The following is a 23,997-nucleotide window of genomic DNA, read 5'->3' as shown; positions in this document are numbered from 1 at the left end:
GGCCTTTATGTATACATAAAATGTTCCCCTGACTCTTTCACCAATTATTATAGATATGAGTTCTTACTATCCGGCCAGTGAAAACAGTTTCTCTGTATCTACTCTCTGCTGCAAAAAATTTACAAGAAAATTTATATTTTTGAACACTTCTATTGAACCCAGTTGAACCTTCTCAACTGTAAGGAATACAATCCAGCTTCTTTAGTTTCTCCATATAACTGAAGTTCGTTTTCCCCAGCACCATTTCAGTAAATCTTCTCTGAACCCCTCTGTGATTTGATAAGATTTCTGGAGCTACCCTGAACATATTTTATTATAAAAGATAGTGTGCTGCTTTGGCCAGCTTTGTCACCTTACTGTCGGTGTTTAATGGAAAAGAAGATGAAATATCAATGGGATGTAAACATAATTTCCCAGCATCTACTCCAGTGTATCTCAGTAGTTATTCTGGTAAGATTCACAGCAGCAGTAGAGGCCAAATTTTTCTGTGGGGAAGAAATTGAAGTGAAAAAACATTCAGGACTATGGGGAAGTAGCTGCGTAATGAAACTAATTGGATCATTGTTGCAAACAATGCTTACATGGGCATAAATGCCAAGTGGACTTTTGGGCGGTATGACTCCATAGCTGTAAAATTGGCTCTAAAGCACATTTTTTGCACTTTATTGTTACCGCTATGGGACCAAAAATGGTGTCCATAGTTCACGTGCACACTTGTGGTGTAGGCTGCATTAGTCTCCATTTTGGGTATGTAGTTATATGAGCCCTAGCAGTGTTTTTCAGAGTAGACAGACTGTGAAATGGTCAGTGTGTAATGATTATTGGACTCTTGCTGTACCATTTACAACTGCGGTGTTCTAGAAGAATGCCTTTTTTTAACATCTGTCAACATTCATATATTTGAATATGTATTCAGCAGCAGGAAAGATCCCCTGATGTTTAAAAGGCATCATTAACAGCTCTCGTGTTAGTTCCTGATTGGCTTCCTTTGGCTTTTGCAAAGTTCTTTAAATACTTTTAGGTTATAACCCTTAGATAAAGTTGGCCTCAGCTACAGGGAGTGATGTGGCATGTAGAGAAGGACTCAGTCATCATTGCAAGAATCCAGCTCTGACCGCTGGCTCTCACACTTGAATGCTCTCTTCATCATCCCTCTCGGTTTGAAGAATGAGAGAGGCAAGACAGGGAAAGACAAACTGCTGAACAGGGAGAGGAAAGAGAAAGAAGTCCTTTCAACAGGAGACCATATCCACCAGGGACTTTAAAGTGGTGCATCACCATCATTTCTAGTCGCATTATGAATGGAAAACAATGCTCACACTCTGTTAATGAATATCAAAGAGAAACAGATTTCGATGGGTATTTCCTTAACGAAGCACAGGCATCTAAAGCACTCATCCTCAATGAGCTTGAGATGGAAGAACTGTTCCTTGTAGTTCCTGTAACCTGGTTTTTTTTTGCAGCCACAGCCTGTCTTTATCCGTGTGAAATAATGAACTACAAAATGAATAGGAAAGTTAACAAACACAAATAAATAATTTTGATTAATTCCATAAAATGCAATTTGAAAGATCACTATTTATTTAAGCGATATTCTAAATTATCACAGCATGTCCACGTAAACAAGAGTCAGAAAATCCCCTTAAACAGGTTACAGTTCCCTAGAATTGGTAACCAGACAGAAGTCTGTTTCCATGGTCACTTTCACCACCAGATATTTGGCATTGCTTTCAGAGAAAATAAAACAGGTTTTGAGAGTAACTGATTGTGTGATGTATCTTGAACCGAAACTGAAAATATAAGGAGAAGGATGAACAGCAAGCACATTTTGAGTATAAAAGGGTTACATGTGGAAAATTGCTGTGAGGATGAGAATTATTACAAAAGTTTAGTTAAGAAATTTGGAGAATAGTTTCATCATCATAATTATTACATAACGTTTACTCCGAACTATGAAACCTTTTAGTTCTTTGGATCTTTCATTTCGGGGTTGAAATTACTTTCTATATGGCTATCTTTTACCAAGGGAAAAAGAAATTACTGGTGTATCTGCTGTCATAGCACTGTAGAACCACATACCTTACGCAGGAGTTAAGAGGCTTGGTGTTCAAGCAATTGCACATTAACATTGATAATGCAATGTCAAATATTCTAGAAATTAAATATACATCACTATTGTATTTGTTTAAATCATTGCAAGATCTCTAACATGATGCCCAATTTTTGTATAAAAACTATGATTTCTTCTATTTATTCAATATTTAACTTGTGACTCTAATTTTAAGAGTCAGCTTCCTGATATTGACGCACAGTTCCAGAAGTCAGTGACATGGAATTTCCAAGTTTCAATGATGAAGATATACAAGATGTACAGAATAAGCACCACAAATACTATCAGAGCTCTAAAACAATGATTCCTATACGTCCAAAGCCAAAGTAAGTGAAAAAAATCTGCTCTATAATGCAAGGCCTGTCTGATTTTCACAATTAAGCAACCTTTGTTACATACAATGAAAACATTTTCACAGGAATCCATCTCCATCTCCAGTAGATGATGCTGGCTTATTTTCATTCATCTATTTCTCATGGCTGACACCACTGATGATCAAAGGGTTCAAGAAAAAACTGAATCAAGACACTGTGCCTCCCCTCTCCCAGTTCAATTGTTCAGATGTGAACGCCAGAAGGTCTGTCGATTTGGAAGTACATTTTGAGTGATCAGAATTTATAAAAACAGGCATAAAAACAAAATGAAAACTCTGACATTTTGCTGAAAAATATTTACAGATTCTTACGCCTTTGGAAGAATGAGTTGGAAAGAATGGGCAGCGAGAAAGCTTCTTTGGAGAAAGTGGCTGTGCAGTTTCAGCGAACAAGACTTATTATGAATATAATTTGCACGGTCATTTGTATGATTTCTAGCTTTTTGGGACCGGTATGTACTCACATGCATTTTCTTGTCTAAGAAGCAATTACATGCTTTTACAATAGTTACTGTATTTTCTTGTATTTCAATAAGTTTGAAATGGCATAGATTTTAGATAAACACTGAAGCATGGCAAATTAGCCATCATATCTTAAAGCATGAAAGAATATGATCCTGGTCATAAATGCATATTATTTATGTCTCTCCAATTTATGAAACCATTTGGAAACTTTTCTCTTTAATATGACCTTTACCGTGAGATAAAGCATAAAATGAATGTTAGCATAATTTCAGAAGGTCACATAACTAAAGGGCAAAACAGCCATTTATTCCGCAATCTCACACAAAAATATAATCAACATAAAAAGAGAAAACCCTCACACTAGTGGAACAGACATTAATATTCAAAATCTATGAGTTAAAAATGCTGTTGAGGCAGAGTACAGAGAGAATTGCTCTGAACGACTATTGTACAAATCAATGAGTGGACTAATACCGGTCTGGTACGCAAATCACGATTTTCCTTCACATCAGGCAGGATAATGGCAGAAACAGTGAGAAATTGAGGTGGTGAAGCCACCTGTAGTGTTTCTATTCCAACAATAATTGTCCCACCCTACACCCCTGCCATTCACTGCTGGGGGAATATGTAAATTATGGTGAAGGTGTGAGGCTTGTTTTCCTGATTTCTGTTGCTTCAGGATCCACCATTGTAAAGATGTCAACAAACCTTGGATAAGGGCAGGAGGTCCCGACTCCACCCTATAGCGAAGAGCAGCCTCCATAACCAACTTGTTTCCTGCTCAGTATGTTACATACCCTAACCTTTCTTGCTATCCTTGCAGAATCCCTCCTCCACATTCTATTGAAGTAACCTGCCCCACAATAAGTCCTGTTTGTACTCAAGGCCACCTTGACCAATGTACCCTATTCCACAAACTTTAAACCTAAAATCCTTAGTATCTTCAAATGACTTCATGATCTCAACTCAGCATATCTGCTCCATATCCCTCCTCCCTGCTGAATACTCCATTCCATTTATCCTAATGTTTAGTGCTCCCTCCCCTTACCAGAACTGGTAACATTTCAGTCATATAGATTTCTGTTCTGGAACTCCCTCCCCATACCTCACTGTTCTGCTCACCTTTAAAGACATTTTGCTCACACCTTTTACTCTGCTGTCTTGGCCTGGTGTCCATTTACTGTATATTCACTATCACTTGACTTTGGATATATTTTCTTATTAAAGATACCACATAGATGCAGGTTTTGGTTATTATTGTTGCATCTATATAAAACAGATGTATCCCATTAGCATCATGTTGAATACAAAAGTGTCACAGTATTATTACTGTTTGACTGCAAATTCTGTTCCTTACTTTACAGGCAGTGCTGGTTCATGCTATCCTCCAACATATTGAAAAAAAGTCAGACAATCTTGTTTATGGAGTCGGTCTATGCTTTGCCTTATTTACCACAGAGCTCTGTAAAACAACTTTCTTCACAGCCTCATGGGCTATCAATTATCAGACTGCCATTCGACTAAAAGGTGCCATTTCTACTTTGGCATTTGTTAAGCTGATCCATCTTAAAAGTTTAAACAATATTTCCATTGGTGAGGTAAGCACTAATCTATATTGTAAGATTACTTAGTTGCCCTTCATTGATTTCCGTATTGGTTGAGTAAGTTATATGACAGTAACCTACTGATTTTTTTCTGCTCTTTTCCCTGTGGCAGATCCAGCTTTTTAAAATAGCTCACAGACTGTAGTCAGTTGAAATATTGGTCAAACCAAATGTCTAAATGGTTTACGTTACTGTTGCTGCACCCATCGAAGTTTACTCAAACATCTCCTGATTTGACAGAACACATTCTTAACTGACCTTGATCTACCTTGGCTCAAATTTATTCTGCTAGGCTTGTGGCTATGATTAAGGTCATAAAATACAACATGACTTTGGATCCTGGATGATTTGGACAGCCATCTCATATATTACAAAGTTATTTTAGTGGCATTTGCATTTCCTGAAGCACTTCAGGACACCCTGAGGTCATTAAATGTGTTGCTTAAATGTAAAACCTTGCTTTCTTAATAATCAGCAGGAGAAAGATTGGAGCAAACTCTACTTGGCCCACCTCCCTAACTTAATCACTTGGAGGTCCCTGGGGCCTCTTCTAGAAACTTCTAGCTTCTAGAAACAGAGAGCTCAGGCAAATATGTTCAGGTGCCTAGAACTTCTCCCCATTACGTTCAGACTACAAGACCATGCTTGCACTTCCAAACCCCAGTTCCTAATTTTTCTACATCATAAGATGCCCTTTCATGCCCTCTCATGCACCTTCAAAAATTGACAGCAGCACTGCCAGACCTACACTTTTCTCTGGCACCCCAGTGTTGTTACAAATTCACATCCTCCACTCCTTGTAATAATAGATCTCAGTATAATTCATCAATGTTCCCAAATATCTAGACCTCTCCATATAATCCTGCAATACCAAAATCTATACCCCATTGTTGCCAGACATTCCACTATCATTTACTCAGTAATTCCACGAGTACAAAATGGTACTGGCCCTCTGATTAGATATATGCCTGGACCTGTCAGCAGTGTGTCAAATATTAGCAACTCATTTGCATGCTGCCACTTTGAAAAACCTTTCATTCTTCTACCATTATGACATCCTTTGTTACCTTCCCCATTTTAATCATAATGCAGGATTTGGTAAGCAGCGCCACTCATATCCTGGTACTCAGCACATAGTGTTTCTGGTCTTTAGGCATTCCACAATAACTTAAACTACATTTTCCATCCCTGAGTAATACCAAACCAAGAACCAATTTAAATATTTTCAAAGCTTTGCGCTTTCCCCAACCTATTGCTCACTATTATTAATTTTCACATCTGTCTCCATTTGCTGCAACTTCCCACCATCTTCTTGTGTTCCACTACTTTAAGAAGGTGGTGTTTAAAAATGATATTGTCGATAGGAATGCAGATTCCTATACAAAAGGAAGTGTTGGGTTCAGTTAAATTTGGTGGTGGGTTACTAATTCTTTTATATAAAGCTGTGCTCTTAGGGTTCTTGTGATGCAGTGGTCGTGACTTTACCTGTGGCCAGAAGACCTGCGTTCAAGTCCCGCCTGCTGGTGTGTCACACTCAGCAGGTTTGGCAGCATCCGTGAAGAAAAAATCAGAGTTAACATTTTGGGTCTGGTGACCATTCCTCAGAACTGGTTCCACAGAAACATTAACTCTGATTTTTTTTCATCACAGATGCTGCCAAACCTGAGCTTCCAGCAACTTCTGTTTTTGTTCCCGATTTACAGCATCCGCAATTCTTTCGGTTTTTATTTTGCTGGTGTGTTATGACATGTCTGAACAGGTTGAGATAGAAAAATAGCTGTGTTCTTCCCCAGTGGGAACTTGGAATCTGGACAGTGAATGGGTCGAGAAGAGAAAGGTATCAACTGGTTTATGTGCTAAACTACAGATTTACAACAAAAACTTTATACATTTCTGAAAGTCTTTTGCTGCCTAATTCAATATATGGATATCAGTTTGTTAATCAAATGAACTTGTATTTATATAACAGTTTTCATGAGCTCAGGACATCCTAAAGTGCTCTATAACCATTGGAACTCTGTTTAAAGTGTAACTATTGTTGTAATGTAGGCAATGGATGACAACTTGTACACAGCAAGCTCTCATAACAATGATGTACTCATGAACAAATAATGTATTTTGAATTATGATGATCAAGAGTCAATTATTAGTAAAGACACTAATAAAACTGAAATATATGGGCAAAGAAATATGTAATAACAAAGAAGACCACCATTTAGTTTGTGGTAATTGTTGCTCTACAGAAATGTCAATATATGTTCTATGATTTACTAATACTGGGCTTAAGGAAAACTAATTGGACTTGTCCTGCTGATGTGAACAAACAGTATATGGACAATTTTCTACTTTGTTGTGTAGATTTTAGTTTGGTAGATGGGTTGTCAGTCCAGTTACATAATCATTATATAACCATAATTCCTTATTTTTTATTTGTTATAGTCATGATATACTCTGTTTGTCTGGGAGTATCTATGTTAATATAAATTTTAATTTGATATTTAATATTCATAAGAATAGGAAATTAAAACCAAAACACAAATTTTGTTTAGGCAGCATTGAATATTTTGTATTTCCAGCTGACTGAGGAAGAAATTATTAAAGGGGTTTTGTGACAGAATAAAATAAACTGAAATTCACTGCCACAGAAGGCTGTGGAGGCCATATCATTGAACATATCTAAGACGGAGAGAGATAGGTTCTTGATTGACAAGGGGATCAAGGGTTACATGGAGAGAGCAGGAGAATAGGGTTGAGAAACTTATCAGACATGATTGAATGGTGGAGCAGACTTGATGGGCTGAATGGCCTAATTTCTGCTCCTATGTCTTATGGTATTATGGAAATTATTACATATAAGCATTATTCATAAAAGTTACAAATCTTCTTCAGATTAAATGATGGGACTCTTGAAAAGGTTTTGTAAGTCATTATAGTCTTGCTGTAGTATTCTGATTTTAATGTTTGTTCACTATTGTTTTCTTACAATCCTCCATTAGAAAATGAATGCAATAGCAAAGACCGAGTTCGTTAACCCCTAGTAATCAGATAAGTGTAAAGCGTGTAAAGTGAACCTCTCTGAAAAAAGAGAATATAGGATAGATCCAGCATCCGAACTGCACTGAACTAGGTCTGCATTTGGAAAGCAATATTCCACACTTCTAAATACTTTAAAATTTAAAAGGGCAGCTAGATCAACTAAGAGATTAAACAGCAGCTAATATCTGTGCCAAATATGTAACATATCATATTTTAAAGGGGTGTGTCTCTTTGAAGTTTTGTTTCTAAAAGTATAATGTGTGTCATGAACCTACTGTTTTCATGTCAAGGGCATAAAAAATATCATCACCTCTCCAAAACACCTTAATGACGAAGATGAAATCAGCTTTTATGGAAGTTAAATAATGAAAATCTCTCCCAACAATGATAAGAATTTTCTCTTCCCAAATGGATCTGATAGATCAGATTCAATTTTTGTCTTGCAAAAGTTTGGAATTATTTGACAATCTGCCACTGAAACAATATTGTGGAAAACATGAAAGCAAAGGAGAGTTTGTAACATTTTTGTGTTAAATATAGATTGATTTCAAATCAGGCTTAAAGAGTGAAAAACATGGCTTGGAATTAACTTGCTTTATTTTGCTTTATTTTTACAGGTATTGAATCTACTATCAAATGATGGTCATCGACTATTTGAAGCTGCTTTGTTTTGTCCTTTTATATTCGGTACTCCAATATTGCTGATCAGCTGCACAATATATTCTTACGTTATCCTTGGTCCAACATCTTTGTTGGGGATTGTTGCTTATATTTTATTTATACCTGTTCAGGTATGACATTACAATGAAATGCCTAACAAAATCTATTGTTACAAATTGTAGCACATTAAATGGTTAATATATTATTAGCTTGGCTAACTTGCGGGCAGTATAACTTTTGAGTTAGATGAATGGTGGTTCAAATTTCAAACGAGGAGTTCGATGTTCAACTCATGACCAAAATGTACATTACATTTATTTAGCACATCTTCATACTTTCTTGGGGGAAGCCTTCAGGATGTCTTTGAAACACGTCCTTTGTCTTCCTCTTGTTCAACTGCCTTCCTTGAGGTGGACAAAAATGATTTGTTCTGACGGGGAAATCAGGCATCCTAAATAAATCTTTTCTTTTTAAGTAGTGGTATTAGATCTTTTACATCCATCTAAGCATGCACGTCAGGTCTTTATTTCTTATAAAGGGCCATCTCTGACAATGCAGGACCTTCTTGGTGCTGGACTGAAGTATTACTTAACCACTGACTGAGCTATGCTGATAGTATATTCATAATGTTGTGCTGTACAAACTATATACTGCATTAGTGGCAATATTATCCTTTAGAGAAGTTGCTAGACTGAGAACCTGTCAACTGGTTTAGCTGGATATCAAAAGCATTACAACTGCTTAAGGAAACTGAAGGCTTTCTCCTCATGTCTAGTTCATTTCTTCTCATGTCCTGTTCACCACTTTCTCACTCAATTAGCACCATAAAAAACAGACTCCTAACTTTTTCACAGCAACTTACAGTGCATAAACACTGCCATATTTACCATCTAATAATATTTAAAAAATAATTCTGTACCAGTATTATGAAATGTTTCTGTAAGATATGATTAAACAGATTTTACTAACTTGCCTTTCTCTATAATTATGCTGAGCAAAATTTGTGTATAAAACTTATTAACTAACAAAAGTCCACTTTTTCTAATTACTTAGTTCATCAAGATAAACAGAGAAGGGATGTGATTCAGAACATCTATATCATTCTTCTACAGAAACTGTAAACTATAACATATTTCCTTACTTTTCTACTATTCCACGAAATAATGCCTAACTTTTTAACTCTCATTTCACTTACTGCTTTGTATCTAAGCTTTTTTTGTACCTAGGTACTTTGGTATCTAAGATGGCACCACGTGTGGCAAAATTATAGACTTTTCACTGTACTCCTGTACTTCTGTACTTGAGTACACGTGACAATATAATCTAAACTCTAAAATAAAATTAAAGCATCTAACGCCAATGTTTTTGTCTTCACAGTCTCCTGGCATTAAAATTGCTTGAATGCGGATGTATTTCCTGAACTTTATCCCCTCTGAAACACTTTTCTAATATTTCCACATAATTTAACTTCTCTGCACTATTTAAAGGGCTTGAACATGTTCCTTGTGTCTGGAGACTAGCGAATTAATTTTTATCTGGGTTCAGAGACAGGTTTTGGAGAATGAATTGTTGCACTTACATTTTTTGAGGGGAGAAAATGTCATTTTCCTCCATGTTCCTGATCCTGTGCCATATGAGTTTTGGAAACTCATGAAAAAGACAAACAAGGTTGAGAGTTTATGAGGAAAATAGTGCAAAGGACATGCTGAAATGTGAGTGGTAAAACATTTTGACACTTTCAAATGTTACTCTTAGATGCTGCACTGTAATGTAGGTGTGCATCTAATGCAGTGATTCAGCAGACAGAACTGTCCTGTATGAGTAAGTTGACACTTCCATTATGTAATTGTTGGCACATATTATAGTAATACAGTACTTTTCCAATGGAAAATGTCTTCTGATGTCATGTTTTTGTGCTGTAATTTAGTTGCACTGGCAGTAGAAAGATTTGCTTCTGAAGGAATTAAAAAATTCTGCACCTACTACCTCTGTTGTTTGATAGACACTTTGCTTTGGAATGGAAATTATTATTTGTGCTGTCAAAGTAAAGGTCTCAGATTTAAACACTTTCCAACTTGACTATACAGCTCAGAATTCTTTACATGTAATTATTTCTACAATGGATGCATGAACACAGGGCGTGTAGAAAAATTCAAGGTAATCAGGAAAAGTCAAGGGATTATCACGGGTTGAATTTTCTCATAATTTGGCTAATTTCAGAGGAATGTCATGGAGGTTATCTCTCCTTAAATTCCAGCAAATTTTCTTGCAAAATCATGCACTGGTCACCTCATTAAGTAGCACAATGCCTCCTTGAGGCCACTTTTGTGGTTACTTGCACTTGCAGTGGCAGATGTGCAGACCACTGCCATGACAATCCAGCTTTCCCAGCACTGGTGCCATATTTAAAGCCCAGCAGTGCACCAGTACAAAATCTACAAGTTTAGAATTGACTTTCACAGTTCCAGTTTAGGATGCATTGCCCCAGAGGTGGTTAATAGTTGCATGTTGGCACCCCAATTTGCTAACAGGAGTCCTGATGCATGGTATGGGTGAACATGGGCCATTCTCTTTCCTCAGGATGCCAGAGAATAATGTAGTACCAGACCCTGCCAGCCTGGTCTGAATTTACCACACAGGCCTATACAGGTCCATGATCTGTAGGAACACTTAGCAATACCTTAAGGATGTTAACACTACTGCAAATATCAGCCAATAAGAAATGGGCATTCGCCCGTCAGGTGGTAGTCCATTTGAGTATCATCATGAAATTTTATGAGAACCTCACAAAATTCCAATGGCAGGTTACTTTAGGCATTTAGAAAGGACAGGTTAAAAAAAAACATCTTTATTGGCCAGGATTACATAAAGATGAAGTCTTTATCAGGTAATTGGCAAACCCCAGCTAGTATCAGTATCTTTTAATGATTATGGATGTTTCCGCAAGATTTCCAGAAGCAGTCACTTTTGGAAAATCATTGTAAGAATGGAATTGCAAAAGTTAAATCCATTCTTTTGGAAGATATGGATTACCCAGGTAAATACAATGAGATCAAGGCTCAAATTTTACATCACAAACATTCAAAGAAATAGTGACTAGTTTAGGAATAAAATAATTTACTTCGCTTTTTACTCACAAACTCAAGATGCATTGAAAAGATGACATCAAACTTTGAAGATCATTGTTTGAACTTATTGTCAAGAAGGTCCTAACGATTAGAGTAAAGGAATTCTTTTGTTACTGTTCACCATAGGGATGGTTCTGACGAGTCCTCAGGATTCAGTCCCTTTGAACTGATACATGAACATGAGTGACAGGATCACTTAAATTGATTAAACAGAAATGGTTAAACCAAAGCTCAGAGACTAGCCTTTCAACTTATTTTCAAGTTTCAGAGAAACTAACCAAAGCATGCAAGTTAGCCAAGAAGAATTTGAAGATTGCTCAACAAACAATGAGAACTAGAATAGGTAATATTGTAGAATAGAGTTTGAAATTTTATTAATAGAGCCAAGATGTGTTGTTACCTTTCTCTGGGGAATCATTACAAGAAAGGTTGACTGTAAGTTATCAAATCAAGAATAAACTCAATGACATAAATTATGGCGTGAGTAGTCCAGACAGGAAAAAGGATCAGAGAGTGTGTCATGTTAAAATGTTAAGGAGGGACTATGACAAGGGTGATAGCCAAGAGATGAGTGCACTTACATTATTAAAAGAAATAAAGAGTGAAATAAAAACATCAGAACAATTGGAGAATGAACAAGAATTTGAACAATCAACAGTACAGAAGTGCTTAAAAAGTTAGCATAACATTTTATTTTTCAGAATACTCTCAAAGTGACTCACAAAGGCTATTACAGAAACATATATCAATTTGTGTGGATAGACCAGGAAAAAAATCTTTGGCTGTTCATGGTATTAAAGTATAAGTAGCATTAATTCTAAAACAATATCTTACAGATTCAATTCAGAGAAATTAGCTCAAGAGAGAGACGAGATTAAGTTCATGTTTGGCAGTGGTATTGTTGAACTGATTCATAGTACCTGGAGCTTACCTATTGCGATCATGCTGAAATTGGATGGGTCACAAAGGTTCTGTATTTATTATCACAAAGTCAGTGAGGTGACAAAAGCAGACTCATTTACTATTCCAAGATTGCAGACTTATCGAAAGAATTGGTGAAATGCAAGGTTGATAAGTGTAGGGAATGCTGGATGACGAGAGAAATTGAGGTTTTAGTCAAGAAAAAGAAGGAAACATATGTCAGGTATAGACAGCAAGAATCGAGGGAATCCCTGGAGGTCTGTAAAGGCAGTAGGAGTATACTTAAAGGGAAATTAGGAAAGCAAAAAGGGGACATGAAATAGCTTTGGCAAATAGGAGAATCCAAAGGGATTCTACAAATACATTAAGGACAAAAGGGTAAATAGGGAGACAATATGGCCCCTTAAAGATCAGCAAGGCCGCCTATGTGTGGAAACACAGGAGATGGGTGAGATACAAATGAGTATTTTGCATCAGTGTTTACTGTGGAGAAGCATGTGGAAGATAGAGAACGTGGGGAAATAAATAGCAACATCTTGAAAAATGCCATATTACAGAGGAGGAGATGCTGGACGTCTTAAAATGCATAAAGGTGGATAAATCCCTGTGACCTGATCAGGTATACCCTAGAACTCTGTGGGAAGCTAGGGAAGTGATTGATGAGGGCAGACCGGTGGATGTGATCTATTTGGACTTCAGTAAAGCACTCGACAAGGTTCCTCATGGTAGACTGGTTAGCAAGGTTAGATTACATGGAATACAGGGAGAACTAGCTATTTGATACAGGACTGGCTTGAAGATAGAAGACAGAGGGTGGTGGTTGAGAGTTGCTTTCCAGACTGAAGGCCTGTGACCAGCGGTGTGCCACAAGGATTGGTGCTGGTTCCACTGCTTTTTGTCATTTATATAAATGATTTGCATGTGAATGTAGTAGGTATGGTTAGTAAATTTGCAGATGACACCAAAATTGGCGGGGGAGTGGACAGCGAAGAAGGTACCTCAGAGTACAATGGGATCTTGATCAGATGGGCCAATGGGTTGAGGAGTGGCAGATGGAGTTTAATTTAGATAAATGTGAGGTGCTGCATTTTGGAAAGGCAAACCAGGGCAGGACCTATACACTTAATGGTAAGGTCCTAAGCAGTGTTGCTGAACAAAGAAACCTCGGAGTGCAGGTTCATAGTTCCTTGAAAGTGGAGTTGTAGGCAGATAGGATAGTGAAGAAGGTATTTGGTATGCTTGCCTTTATTGGTCAGTGCATTGAGTATAGGAGTTGGAAAGTCATGTTGCAGCTCTGCAGGACATTGGCTCAGCCATTTTTGGAGTATTGCGTGCAATTCTGGTCAACCCTGCTATAGGAAGGATGTTGTGAAACTAGAAAGGGTTCAGAAAAGATTTACAAGGATATTGCCAGGGTTGGAGGATTTGAGCTTTCGGGAGCGGCTGAACACGTTAGGGCTACTTTCCCTGGAGCGTTGGAAGCTGAGGAGTGACCTTATAGAAGTTTATAAAATCATAAAGGGCGTGGATAAGGTAAATAGACAAGGTCTTTTCCATAGGGTGGGTGAGTCCTAAACAAGAGGGCATAGGTTTAAAGTCAGAGGGAAAAGATATAAAAGGGATCTAAGGGGCAACTTTTTCACACAGAGGGTGGTGCGTGTATGGAATGAACTGCCAGAGGAAGTGGTGGAGGCCGGTTACAATATTTAAATAATGGATATTTCAAATTATATAAGCTTTATGGATCTTAAGGGACATTAGATCCTGTGCTAATGCAGACAATTTATGCTGCTAATTTTATGAAACAGATGTTCGTAAAACTGAACGAAAGATATTAGAAAAAGCAGGATATGTTCAAAGTGTGAATACTTCAGTGGCTCCTATTGTACCAACATTGGCCACAGTCCTCACATTTGTTGTACACACGCTCCTGGGATATGAGTTGACAGCATCCACGGTAAGATTAAAAGGAAAGAACATTTAATAATACACTTGGTGTTATCCTGACAATCTGTAAATTTGTTCCTTTATATTTTAAAATGATTTTTTTCTCATCATTCAAGGCATTTACTGTGATCGCAGTTTTCAATTCAATGAAGTTTTCATTGGCCAGTCTGCCATATTCTGTTAAAGCATTTGCAGAGGCTAAAGTTTCTTTACGGAGGTTAAAGGTAAGTTAGTACCTTTGATAATAATTTTACATTTATTGGTTTAAATATATGCAAGTTGTTTATAGAAGCATAATTAAACAATTATTAAAATTCCAATTCAGATTTGTACATTCCTGTTCCTTATAAAAACTTACTTTATTATTAGAAAATTCTAGTCATGAAAGATCCTGTTGTATACATGAAAACTCTGAAAGACTCTCCACATGTGGTCCTGATGGAAAATGCTTCACTTTCATGGGACAACACAAATGGCAATGGAAAATTATATTCTGCTGACAAGGTGCCAAAAGGAAAAAAAGTTTCTGAAGCAAATGGAACAAATGAGCCCAACATTTCTGGTCAACTGCCAGAAATCACATCTAAAACATCAACAGAGAAAGACAGCCCTATATTAATGACTCTCCATAATATAAGCTTCAGTTTGGAAAAGGTACATGGACACAGATATTACACCTGTTACATTGGTACATATTGCATTTGAGGACATGTCCAAAGTCTAATAAATTATAGATGACTTTTTTTTCTCTCAGGGGTCACTTTTAGGAGTTTGTGGAAATGTAGGAAGTGGAAAAAGTTCTTTAATATCTGCTCTACTGGGACAGGTAAGCACATTTTGGATTTAGTAACCATATGTAGACTGCTAATACCATGTGAGGAAAAATAAATGCCTTAAGAAATTAATTTGAGTATATACTTAGATCAAAGTAGTTGATTTAAGTACATAGGAAGAAATTATAAAGTTATGCTGCACGTCTTTTCTGAAATTCTTGCTCACAATCAGATTGTTTAATAAATGTGATCAGATCTATATGTTTTATTCTGTCTATGATTAAAGATATCAACTAGTCAAATATCAAAATTGTAGGTATGATGAAGTTATAGTGAAGCAGGTGCCTCTTAGCTCATGTTAGAACTTTAGAAAGCCTATCGAATGTGGGGCAGAATTTGCCCATAAAGTTTGGAGCCCTGAAAATGATTGGAGACATGAATTGACAAAATGCTTGGCTGGCCAATGTGATTTGCCTCTTGATTTTCTGGGTGGAAATTCTAAAATAATCTGCTACTGGGGTTTGCTGTCCAGGTAGGCCAAAGAAAATTTAAGTAAAAATAAAAATTATATTGATGGAGGGGCAACATCCCTGAAATAATCTCTAGGTCCAGAGAAGTTGCATTCCCTGCCCAAGCCCACCACTTTGATTACAAAAAAAGTCCCCCAGGATGCCACAGGAAGATTGTCTGCATTCAGCTGGTGGCCTCTGAAATGATTGTAACGAGGTCAGCTGGATGGGCATAATAGAATATGAGTTCCCTGATTGGATCAAGATGGCGGCGTTGGAGCAGGCAGCGTTTGGGCTCCTGTGCCCGGGCTTGTCTTCCTCGTCTGCACTTTTCTTTTTTCCTCTTCCCTTCCAACCCTTTTTTCCTCAAACCTCCCTGAAAAAAGAGCTCTTTAGCAGGAGGTGCCTTCGATGGGCTCCAGAGCAGTGGTGGCATTCTCAGAGACAGCATAGCTGCAGGGACGGTCGGTTGACCTGTGAGACCTGGATTGGACTCTCACTTTCACGTGGAGTAGGCTCCTGACGGTGGCATGGCGTAGCCTGGAAAGCCTGGAGTGGGACTCTGGCTGCAGCATGCTGTAGCAGCGGAGAAGGAAAAGTTGGACTCTCTTTACATTATTTCTTAAATGTTTTTATTCTGTGAATGGTGCTTACGTAAGAGCAATGGTACACACTTTTCACTGTATTTTATATTGGATGCACATGACAATAAAGGATATTTAATTCAATCAGGTCCAATCAGGGAGACCTGGCTGACATAAAAGGATGAATGTCAGGCGTATGTGGCCCCCTGAACGCCTGACCCACTGAGAGGCAGTGTTCTGTCAAAGGTTATGCAGTTATAAATAAAGGTAAATTAGTATTGGGATGCTCACGTCTGAAGAGTTATTTCAGCATCTCCATCCAATGGGAAGATTCACCAGCCGTTGGCACACTATTGATGGCCTGATAAAATGACTCTTTATAAGGCATTTGAATATTTAAATTTGTTCCTCACCTACTTGTGGTAGGAAACCTGCCAGAAGGAACTCTTGCCATTGCTAAAATTCTCCCAATGGCAGGACATGTTTGGGGAGCCAATCCAACATATTTCCCTCCTCCCCAATTTTACCCCCCTCCTGCTGTGATCCCAACTCTTATGGATCAGCAGAAGTCTCCTCAAGTGTCAGTGTTGGCTGTTAGTAAGCTTCATCAGGAAGTGAAAGCAAAGCACAATCAATCCCCCAGGATAAAGGGAGCAGCATTTAGAAAGGAAATGCGCTCACCAAGAACTCAGCCACTTGGATTTCCTGCTCTCCTAAAGGGTCGATGAGGACCATGCCTGGCAGAATGGAGGCAGCAGGGGAAGTTTCAGACCACCTTATGGTCAGCAGCACAGCTGGAATTGTTACCTCATGTTTAAAATCATACCGTTTGAGTTCACCATTTTCTCTTCATGCTCTGTTCTGGCATTTTCAATTTTTTTTCTTTTCACTCACTTTTCTTACTTATCATTTGCCCTTTTATTTTCTTGCTTCATCTATTCTTTCTTCTCTTACTGTTTCTAATTGACATTAATTTGCCTCATTTCCTTTTCTGATTTGTTCACCATCCTTAAAGTTAATTGATTCAGCAGATTGTCAATTAGTATAGTCTTTCATCAAGACAGTTTCAGACAGCATACTGCTATTACAATTCACATTCCTTGCAATCTGCAGGGTCATTCTAGTTGGAGTTTTAAGGGTGAGGGGAAACCATCCAACGGTGGCATTTCACCACAAGGTGCCTTACTTCAAAACCCTGAGCCAATAAATTTGAGGGAAGTGGTAAATTATATTTGATCAGTTGCTTTGGAAGGTAGAACGTCTCGCCAGAGTTCTGAATGATCAATTATAACTTGAAATTTTTCTCCTAATGCAGATGGTTTTACACAATGGGGTGGTAGCTATCAATGGATCACTTGCTTTTGTATCGCAGCAAGCATGGATATTTCATGGGAGTGTCAGAGAAAATATACTATTTGGAAAGACTTATGACGAAGAAAGGTATTTTTTCTTAACTGATATAATCTGTTGGATTGTTTTGCTATTATGAATTATTGAGGAAGCGAAATGTATTTGCAAGGTTTGCTCTCTGGAAAGTAACCAGTAAACTTTCAAACACACCTCTTTGTTAGCATGCTGCTATTCTGTTGATCTATTTCAGTTTATCACATTCAAGATAAGCCAACAAGTTCTCTCTGAGTAGTTTAATTGATTTGAAAGTGAAATTGAAAATATCATGGTAATTGATTAAAACCTTTCACTTTTAGTGCTTTGAGAAGCACAATGTATCTCTGCATCCAAACCAAAAATATAACAAAACTTTGATTGATTATAATCATACAAATAGAAAGGCTCTCTGGTTCTGCGCATTTCTAATTCAGTATGGAATTCTGAATTACATTTGAGTTATAAGTATATTAATGAGCAAGTTGGAAAGATCAGTACTTAGGCATTAAATGATTGCAAGGAATAGATATACACAGATATTTAATATTATTGCATATTTTTTATAGGCACATAGAATGTTCCATATCAGTTTTTATTAAATGCACTTTGATTTTGTAACTGAAACAGATAATACTAGATCCACTCAGCAAGCCAGCAGTATATATTGAGGGAGAGCGATTAATTTTTTTGACTCCAGACTCTTTTCAAAACTGAAAACTCAATTGCAGAAAAACTATTACTGGTCAGATAAAGTAGTAGCTTTAGGTTGAAAATCAAACACCCAATGGGGTGGTTTTGAGGAAGAGTCACCGGACGCAAAACTTTAACACTGATTTTTTTCTCCACAACTGCTGCCAGACCTGCTGAACTTTTCCAGCAACTTCCATTTTTGTTCCTGATTTACAGCATCTGCAGTTCTTTTGGTTTTTAACAAATGGGATGGCATGGTGGCTCAGTAGTTAGCACTGCTGCCTCACAGTGGTAGGGATTCAGGTTCAATTCCAGCCTAAGGTGGAGTTAGCACATTTTCCCTGTTTCTGTGGAGGTTTCCTCCCACAGTCCAAAGATGTGCAGGTTAGGTGGATTAGCTATGCTAAATTGCCCATAGTGTCTAGGGTGGGAAATGCAGGGATAGGGTAGTGGATGGGTCTGGGTGGGATGCTCTTTGGAGGGTCAGTGTGGACTTGATTGACCAAATAGCTTGCTTCCACACTGTAGGGATTCTATGATTCAATCAGAATGAATTATGGGTGGAATAGAACAACAGAGTATCTCAGCCAAGACATGGGCAAAAGTTTTATTTATTGAAGAATACACAGATAAAACATTAAGGGAAAGTGCTGTCAAAACAGAGATGCTGATAAAATGTGGAAACACCCACATGGTGCTGGCCTTACAGACCCTACTTACAGACTTGAAGATGGGGACATGGCCTTGTAAAATAAAATGGGTGTTTTCCCCAACTTCTTCTTGCCAACCCTTAATCTGATTTGCACATTACAGTGGAGGGCAAAAGTGTCAGGCTTAGGCCTTTTGAGGCCCTTAAGTGGCCAGGTAAGGGCTATTTAAGGGCCTCATTCTACTTCCACAGCTGATTTACATGCAGCAGGGGATTGTGGAGACAAAGCAGATGGCCTAGTGCGGAGTTCACTTAATGGACTCCTGTTGAGCACGAAGTGGATGTACCTCTAAAGTTTTCGAGAAGATTTGTACCTCGGGTTGTGGATGAGGTTGTAGACTTGCTCACCGAGCCTGGGGGTTTGGTTGCAAACGTTTCATCACCCTGCTAGGTAACATTGTCAGTGCACCTCTGGTGAAGTGTTGGTGTTCTGTCCCGCTTGTTATTTATATACCTCAGTTTGCTGGACTGGTTAGTATTACTTCCGGTTTGGTTTCTCAGTGGTTTGTACACAGGGTCTAATTAATGTGTTTGGTGATGGACTTCCAGTTAGAACACCAGGCCCCCAGGAATTCCCTGGCATGTCTCTGCTTGGCTTGTGCGATTATGGATGTGTTGTCCCAGCTGAATTCGTGTCCTTCATTGTCAGTGTGTAGTGAGACTAGTGAGAATTGGTCATGTCTGTTGGTGGCTATTTGGTGTTCATGTATCTGTATAGTCAATTTTCTTTTGGTTTGGCCTATGTAGTGTTTCTCACAGTCCTTGCATGGTATTTTGTATATTACCCAGTTTTGCTGGTTTTGGGTATGGGATCCTTTACGTTCTTCAGTAGCTGTCATAGGGTAGTTGACAGTTTGTGGGCTACGCTGATACCTAGAGGTCTGAGTAGTCTTGTGGTCTTCTCTGAAATGTCCTTGATGTATGGTAGGGTGTTTAGTGATTCTGGTTGTGTTGTGTCTTCCTGTTGTGGCTTGTCTCGAAAGTAACGGCGGATTGTGCTTTTTGAGTATCCATTCCTTTTAAAGACTCCGTACAAGTACTCCTGTTCTGCTTTGCACAGTTCCGGGTTGCTGCAATGTGTTGTGGATCATTTAAATATAGTGTCTTGATGCAGCTCCGTTTGTGGGCATTGGGGTGGTTGCTAGTTTAATTGCATATCTGGTCTGTATGTGTGGTCCTTCTAGCGTATATAGAAAGTATATGGTGTACAGAGAGGAATCAGTAAATGTGTTGCATTTCAACTTTCAGAAGGCATTCAACAAGGTACCTCACAAAAGGCTAAATGATAAGAAATATTGGAGTTAGAATATTGGCATGGATAGAGAATTGGCTAATGGGCAGGAAACAGCAAGTAGGGATAAGGGGTTCTTTTTCAGGTTGATGACTCATGACCAATGGGGTTCAACAGGAGCCAGTGCTGGGATCAAAACTGGTATACAATATATATTGATGACTTGGAGGAATTCACTTAGGGAAGTGTATATTTAAGACTGAGATAGATAGCTTCTTGATCAGTAGGGGAATTGAGAGTTATGTGAATAGGGATGTGAGAAATGTCGGATCAGCCATAATCCAATTATTTGTCGGAGCTAGTTTGAGGGGCTGAATCGCCTATTCCTGTTCCTATTTCGTATGGTCTTTTGATCAATCAGAACTCACTTCTCAGAATCATAGCCACCAGCAAAGCTATATTATCCAGTATTATAAAATTGTATTTGTTCCCAACTGGATACAAATATGTAAAAATAAAATATATATCCGAGGTGAAATTTATTGTTGCTATAAGGATTCAATATGATGGAAGGCTGTATCACCATCGGCCTGGACTTAATTTTTACCCATCAAGTGAGATGGGTGCCACTTGTGGGAGATACACAGGCCTACAGGTGAGACTGAAACAATATAGTTTCAAATCCCCCATCCCCAGCGTACTTCTGGCAAATGTCCAAGCTGTTGAAAACAAGCCGACAAACTTAAAGCTAGACTCACCTATGAAAGGGAATTGAGAATTGTTTTACAGAGCAATGGCTCACTTCACCTGACTGCTTCATGCTTCACCTGTCTCTGCCTTACAACTTGAGGGACAATCAATCCACTCGATGGACTGCACTGTGTCCTCAGGTAAGGCAAGGCGTTTTAGGATCTGCCTCCTAATTAATATTTCCATTATTACAGATTGTGATTCCTTTATCTCAGAAATGTTACTCAATTCAGCTACATTGTAAATTAGCTGAAACCAAAATATATAATTTCACCACATCCAAATTTACTACAATCCATTTTCACGGTCATGTACTTGCATTTTATAATCATAGAAAAGTAAATAATTTAAATGATTTCTCCAGAAATTCAGTTATCAGACACAAGGTTGAATGCAGTAGGAATAAGGATTAAGAAGTAGGTTCCTCATGGTAGACTGGTTAGCAGGCTTAGATCGCATGGTATACAGGGAGAACTAGCTATTTGGATACAGAACTGGCTCGAAGGTAGAAGACAGGGGGTAGTGGTGAAGGATTGTTTCTCAGACTGGAGGCCTGTGACCATTGGTGTGCCACAAGGATTGGTGTTGGGTCCACTGTTTTTCGTCATTTATATAAATGATTTGAATGTGGACATGGGTTATTAAGTTTGCAGATGACACTAAAATTGGAGTTGTAGTGGACAGCAAAGAAGGTTACCTCAGAGTACAATGGGATCTTGATCAGATGGACTAATGCGCACAGGAATGGCAGACAGAGTTTAATTTAGATAAATGTGAGGTGCCGCATTTTGGAAAGGCAAATCAGTGCAGGACTTATACACTTAATGGTAAGGTCCTGGAGACAATTGCTGATCAAAGAGACCTTGGAGTGCAGGTTCATAGTTCCTTGAAAATGGAGTCCCATGCAGTTAGGATAGTGAAGAAGACGTTTGGTATGCTTGCCTTTATTGGTCAGTGTATTGAATGTAGGAGTTGGGAGATCATGTTGCAGCTCTACAGGACATTGGTTAGGCCACTTTTGGAATGCTGCATGCAATTCTGATCTCCCTGCTATAGGAAGGATGTTGTGAAACTTGAAAAGGTTCTGAAAAGATTTACAATGATGTTGTCAGGGTTGGAGGTTTGAGCTATAGGAAGAGGTCGAATAGGCTAGGACTATTTTCCCTGGAGTGTTAGAGGCTGAGGAGTGATCTTATAGAGTTTTATAAAATGATGAGGGGCATGGGTAAATAGTCAAGGTCTTTTCCTTGGGATGGGAGAGTCCAAAACTAGAGGGCCTAGGTGTAAGGTGAGAGGGGAAAGATATAAAAATGACCTAAGGGGCAACTTTTTTCACACAAAGGGTGGTGCGTGTATGGAATGAGCTGCCAGAAGAAGTGGTGGAGGCTGGTACAATTACAATATTTAAAAGGCATTTGGATAGGTATATGACAAGTAAGGATTCAGAGGGATATGGGCCAAATGCTGGCAAATGAGACTAGATTAATTTAGGATATCTGGTCAGCATGGAGGAGTTGAACTGGAGGGTCTATTTCAATGCTGTCCATCCATTCCACGCTTGCAGCTTAGGACCAAAAGATTTTACACAGATCTGAGAGACTACAGGCGGTATGGAATAAAGAAAGATAAACAGGGTCACAGATCATTCAAAAAACTTAATAATCAGATTAAGAAGAATATAATTAATACTAAATTGAAGGAAAATGTCACTGATTAAATTGATAGGGAACCTACTGAGACTATATCAATTTTTTTTTCAAACATGAATTGTGTTTGTGCATGTTCTGAATATTGAAAATCATAACTGTGCACTTTCTAAAACTTCATGGAAGTGTCAAAGAGTGTAAAGATGTACAGAGTTTTACGCAGCTAAAGGGCTATTAAATACAGGAAATGTTCATCTCCCATCAGCTGTCAATGGTGTGCAGCCTGGTACCTTCAAAATTGACGGAAATAACCAAAAATCTATAAAAGTCTCATAAAGATGCTAAAGAATTCTATGAGTCTCTGTACTAAGTCATCTCCAGTATAAATAGAGTTCTCATATCAGTAATTTCCTGAATTAATTACAGGTATAAACTTTTCTTGGGTGATGCTTGTAATTTAAACATATATAAGCATCAATGCATTTCAATGTGTAGTGTTACGAAGTTGGGCAGAGTAATTGTAAGTTGGAAGTCAGGAAGCTAAAATATGTGGTTCCTTTAAGAGATTTGTGCTTTGTCTGTACTTGAAAATTTAAAAAAAAAGTATGTCTATGAGCAGCAGCTGAAGTTGCCAGTACAGAGAACCTCAAAAAGTGAAACAATTGTTTCATAAAGAAAAAAAATGCCTTACAGGTGGCAGGCAAAACGGCAGTCTTGTTTTTGATGTTGTGACAACGAGTTTGAATTCAGCCAATTAATTTAAACAAAGCACCTAGAAACAGCCAATTGAATTTAAATCTGATGGCAAATAAAAACCGAAAGACCTGCAGAAGCTGTAAATCAGGAACAAAAACAGGAAGCCTTCTGAGGAAAGGTTACTGGACTTGAAAAGTTAACTCTGATTTTTTCTTCACAGATGCTGCCAGACCTGCTGAGTTTTTCCAGCAACTTTTGTTTTTGTTAAATCTGACAACCTGAAAGCAATCATATTGTAAGAATTTGATTATGTCATTACTGGTATAAAAGACAAGGGCATTTGGAGAATTGGAGAGAGCCAACTGCCACCTGCCAGAGTTGGCGTAATTCAGCTCTCAGAGAAAGCCCTTCTAATTAATTGAAGGTACCACAGTATTTTACCTCAAAGTCCTTACAGAAGAAATTACAGCAGAATTAATGGAAGAAAGGTGTTTGTGATGAGTGTGGAAATGACAGAGTATTCCAGAAGTCAGTCTGTGCAAACTTGGAGAGATTAAGTTATAATTTATTGCTTTTTATTAATTTGGTTTATATTGGTACATCTTGTTTTTATTTAAACAGCATTCCAGTAGAACTTAGACCAGTTGGAGAGTAGCTAGTAGTCTAAGGGAGAATTGTCGGTTTGTTAGTAATTTTGTTAATTTGTTCATTTATGGGTTAAAAAAATTCATTGTTTCTTGTTACTTGTAAAGTGGAGATCTGGGATTTTCTGTCTTTTA

General features: G+C 38.0%; 1 protein-coding gene across 1 annotated transcript in view; it reads left to right on the top strand.

The window, feature by feature from the left end:
- Nucleotides 1-23,997, top strand: part of abcc12 (ATP-binding cassette, sub-family C (CFTR/MRP), member 12) — an 89,088-nt gene that overhangs the window by 8,667 nt on the left and 56,424 nt on the right. The window contains exons 2-12 of the mRNA XM_048605985.1: nucleotides 2,286-2,436; nucleotides 2,529-2,687; nucleotides 2,788-2,935; nucleotides 4,313-4,546; nucleotides 8,206-8,379; nucleotides 11,204-11,285; nucleotides 14,106-14,254; nucleotides 14,361-14,468; nucleotides 14,614-14,898; nucleotides 14,999-15,070; nucleotides 17,426-17,550. Of these exons, the coding sequence (XP_048461942.1) occupies nucleotides 2,330-2,436; nucleotides 2,529-2,687; nucleotides 2,788-2,935; nucleotides 4,313-4,546; nucleotides 8,206-8,379; nucleotides 11,204-11,285; nucleotides 14,106-14,254; nucleotides 14,361-14,468; nucleotides 14,614-14,898; nucleotides 14,999-15,070; nucleotides 17,426-17,550 (1,643 nt within the window). The 5' untranslated portion in view covers nucleotides 2,286-2,329. The remainder of the gene's footprint in view (nucleotides 1-2,285; nucleotides 2,437-2,528; nucleotides 2,688-2,787; nucleotides 2,936-4,312; nucleotides 4,547-8,205; nucleotides 8,380-11,203; nucleotides 11,286-14,105; nucleotides 14,255-14,360; nucleotides 14,469-14,613; nucleotides 14,899-14,998; nucleotides 15,071-17,425; nucleotides 17,551-23,997) is intronic.

This window comes from Rhincodon typus, chromosome 15, assembly GCF_021869965.1.
Source record: "Rhincodon typus isolate 14 chromosome 15, sRhiTyp1.1, whole genome shotgun sequence".
In the NCBI taxonomy this organism is placed as follows: Eukaryota; Metazoa; Chordata; class Chondrichthyes; order Orectolobiformes; family Rhincodontidae; genus Rhincodon; species Rhincodon typus.
Note: the sequence above shows the minus strand (reverse complement) of the source record. Positions and strands in the feature narration are given on the sequence as shown.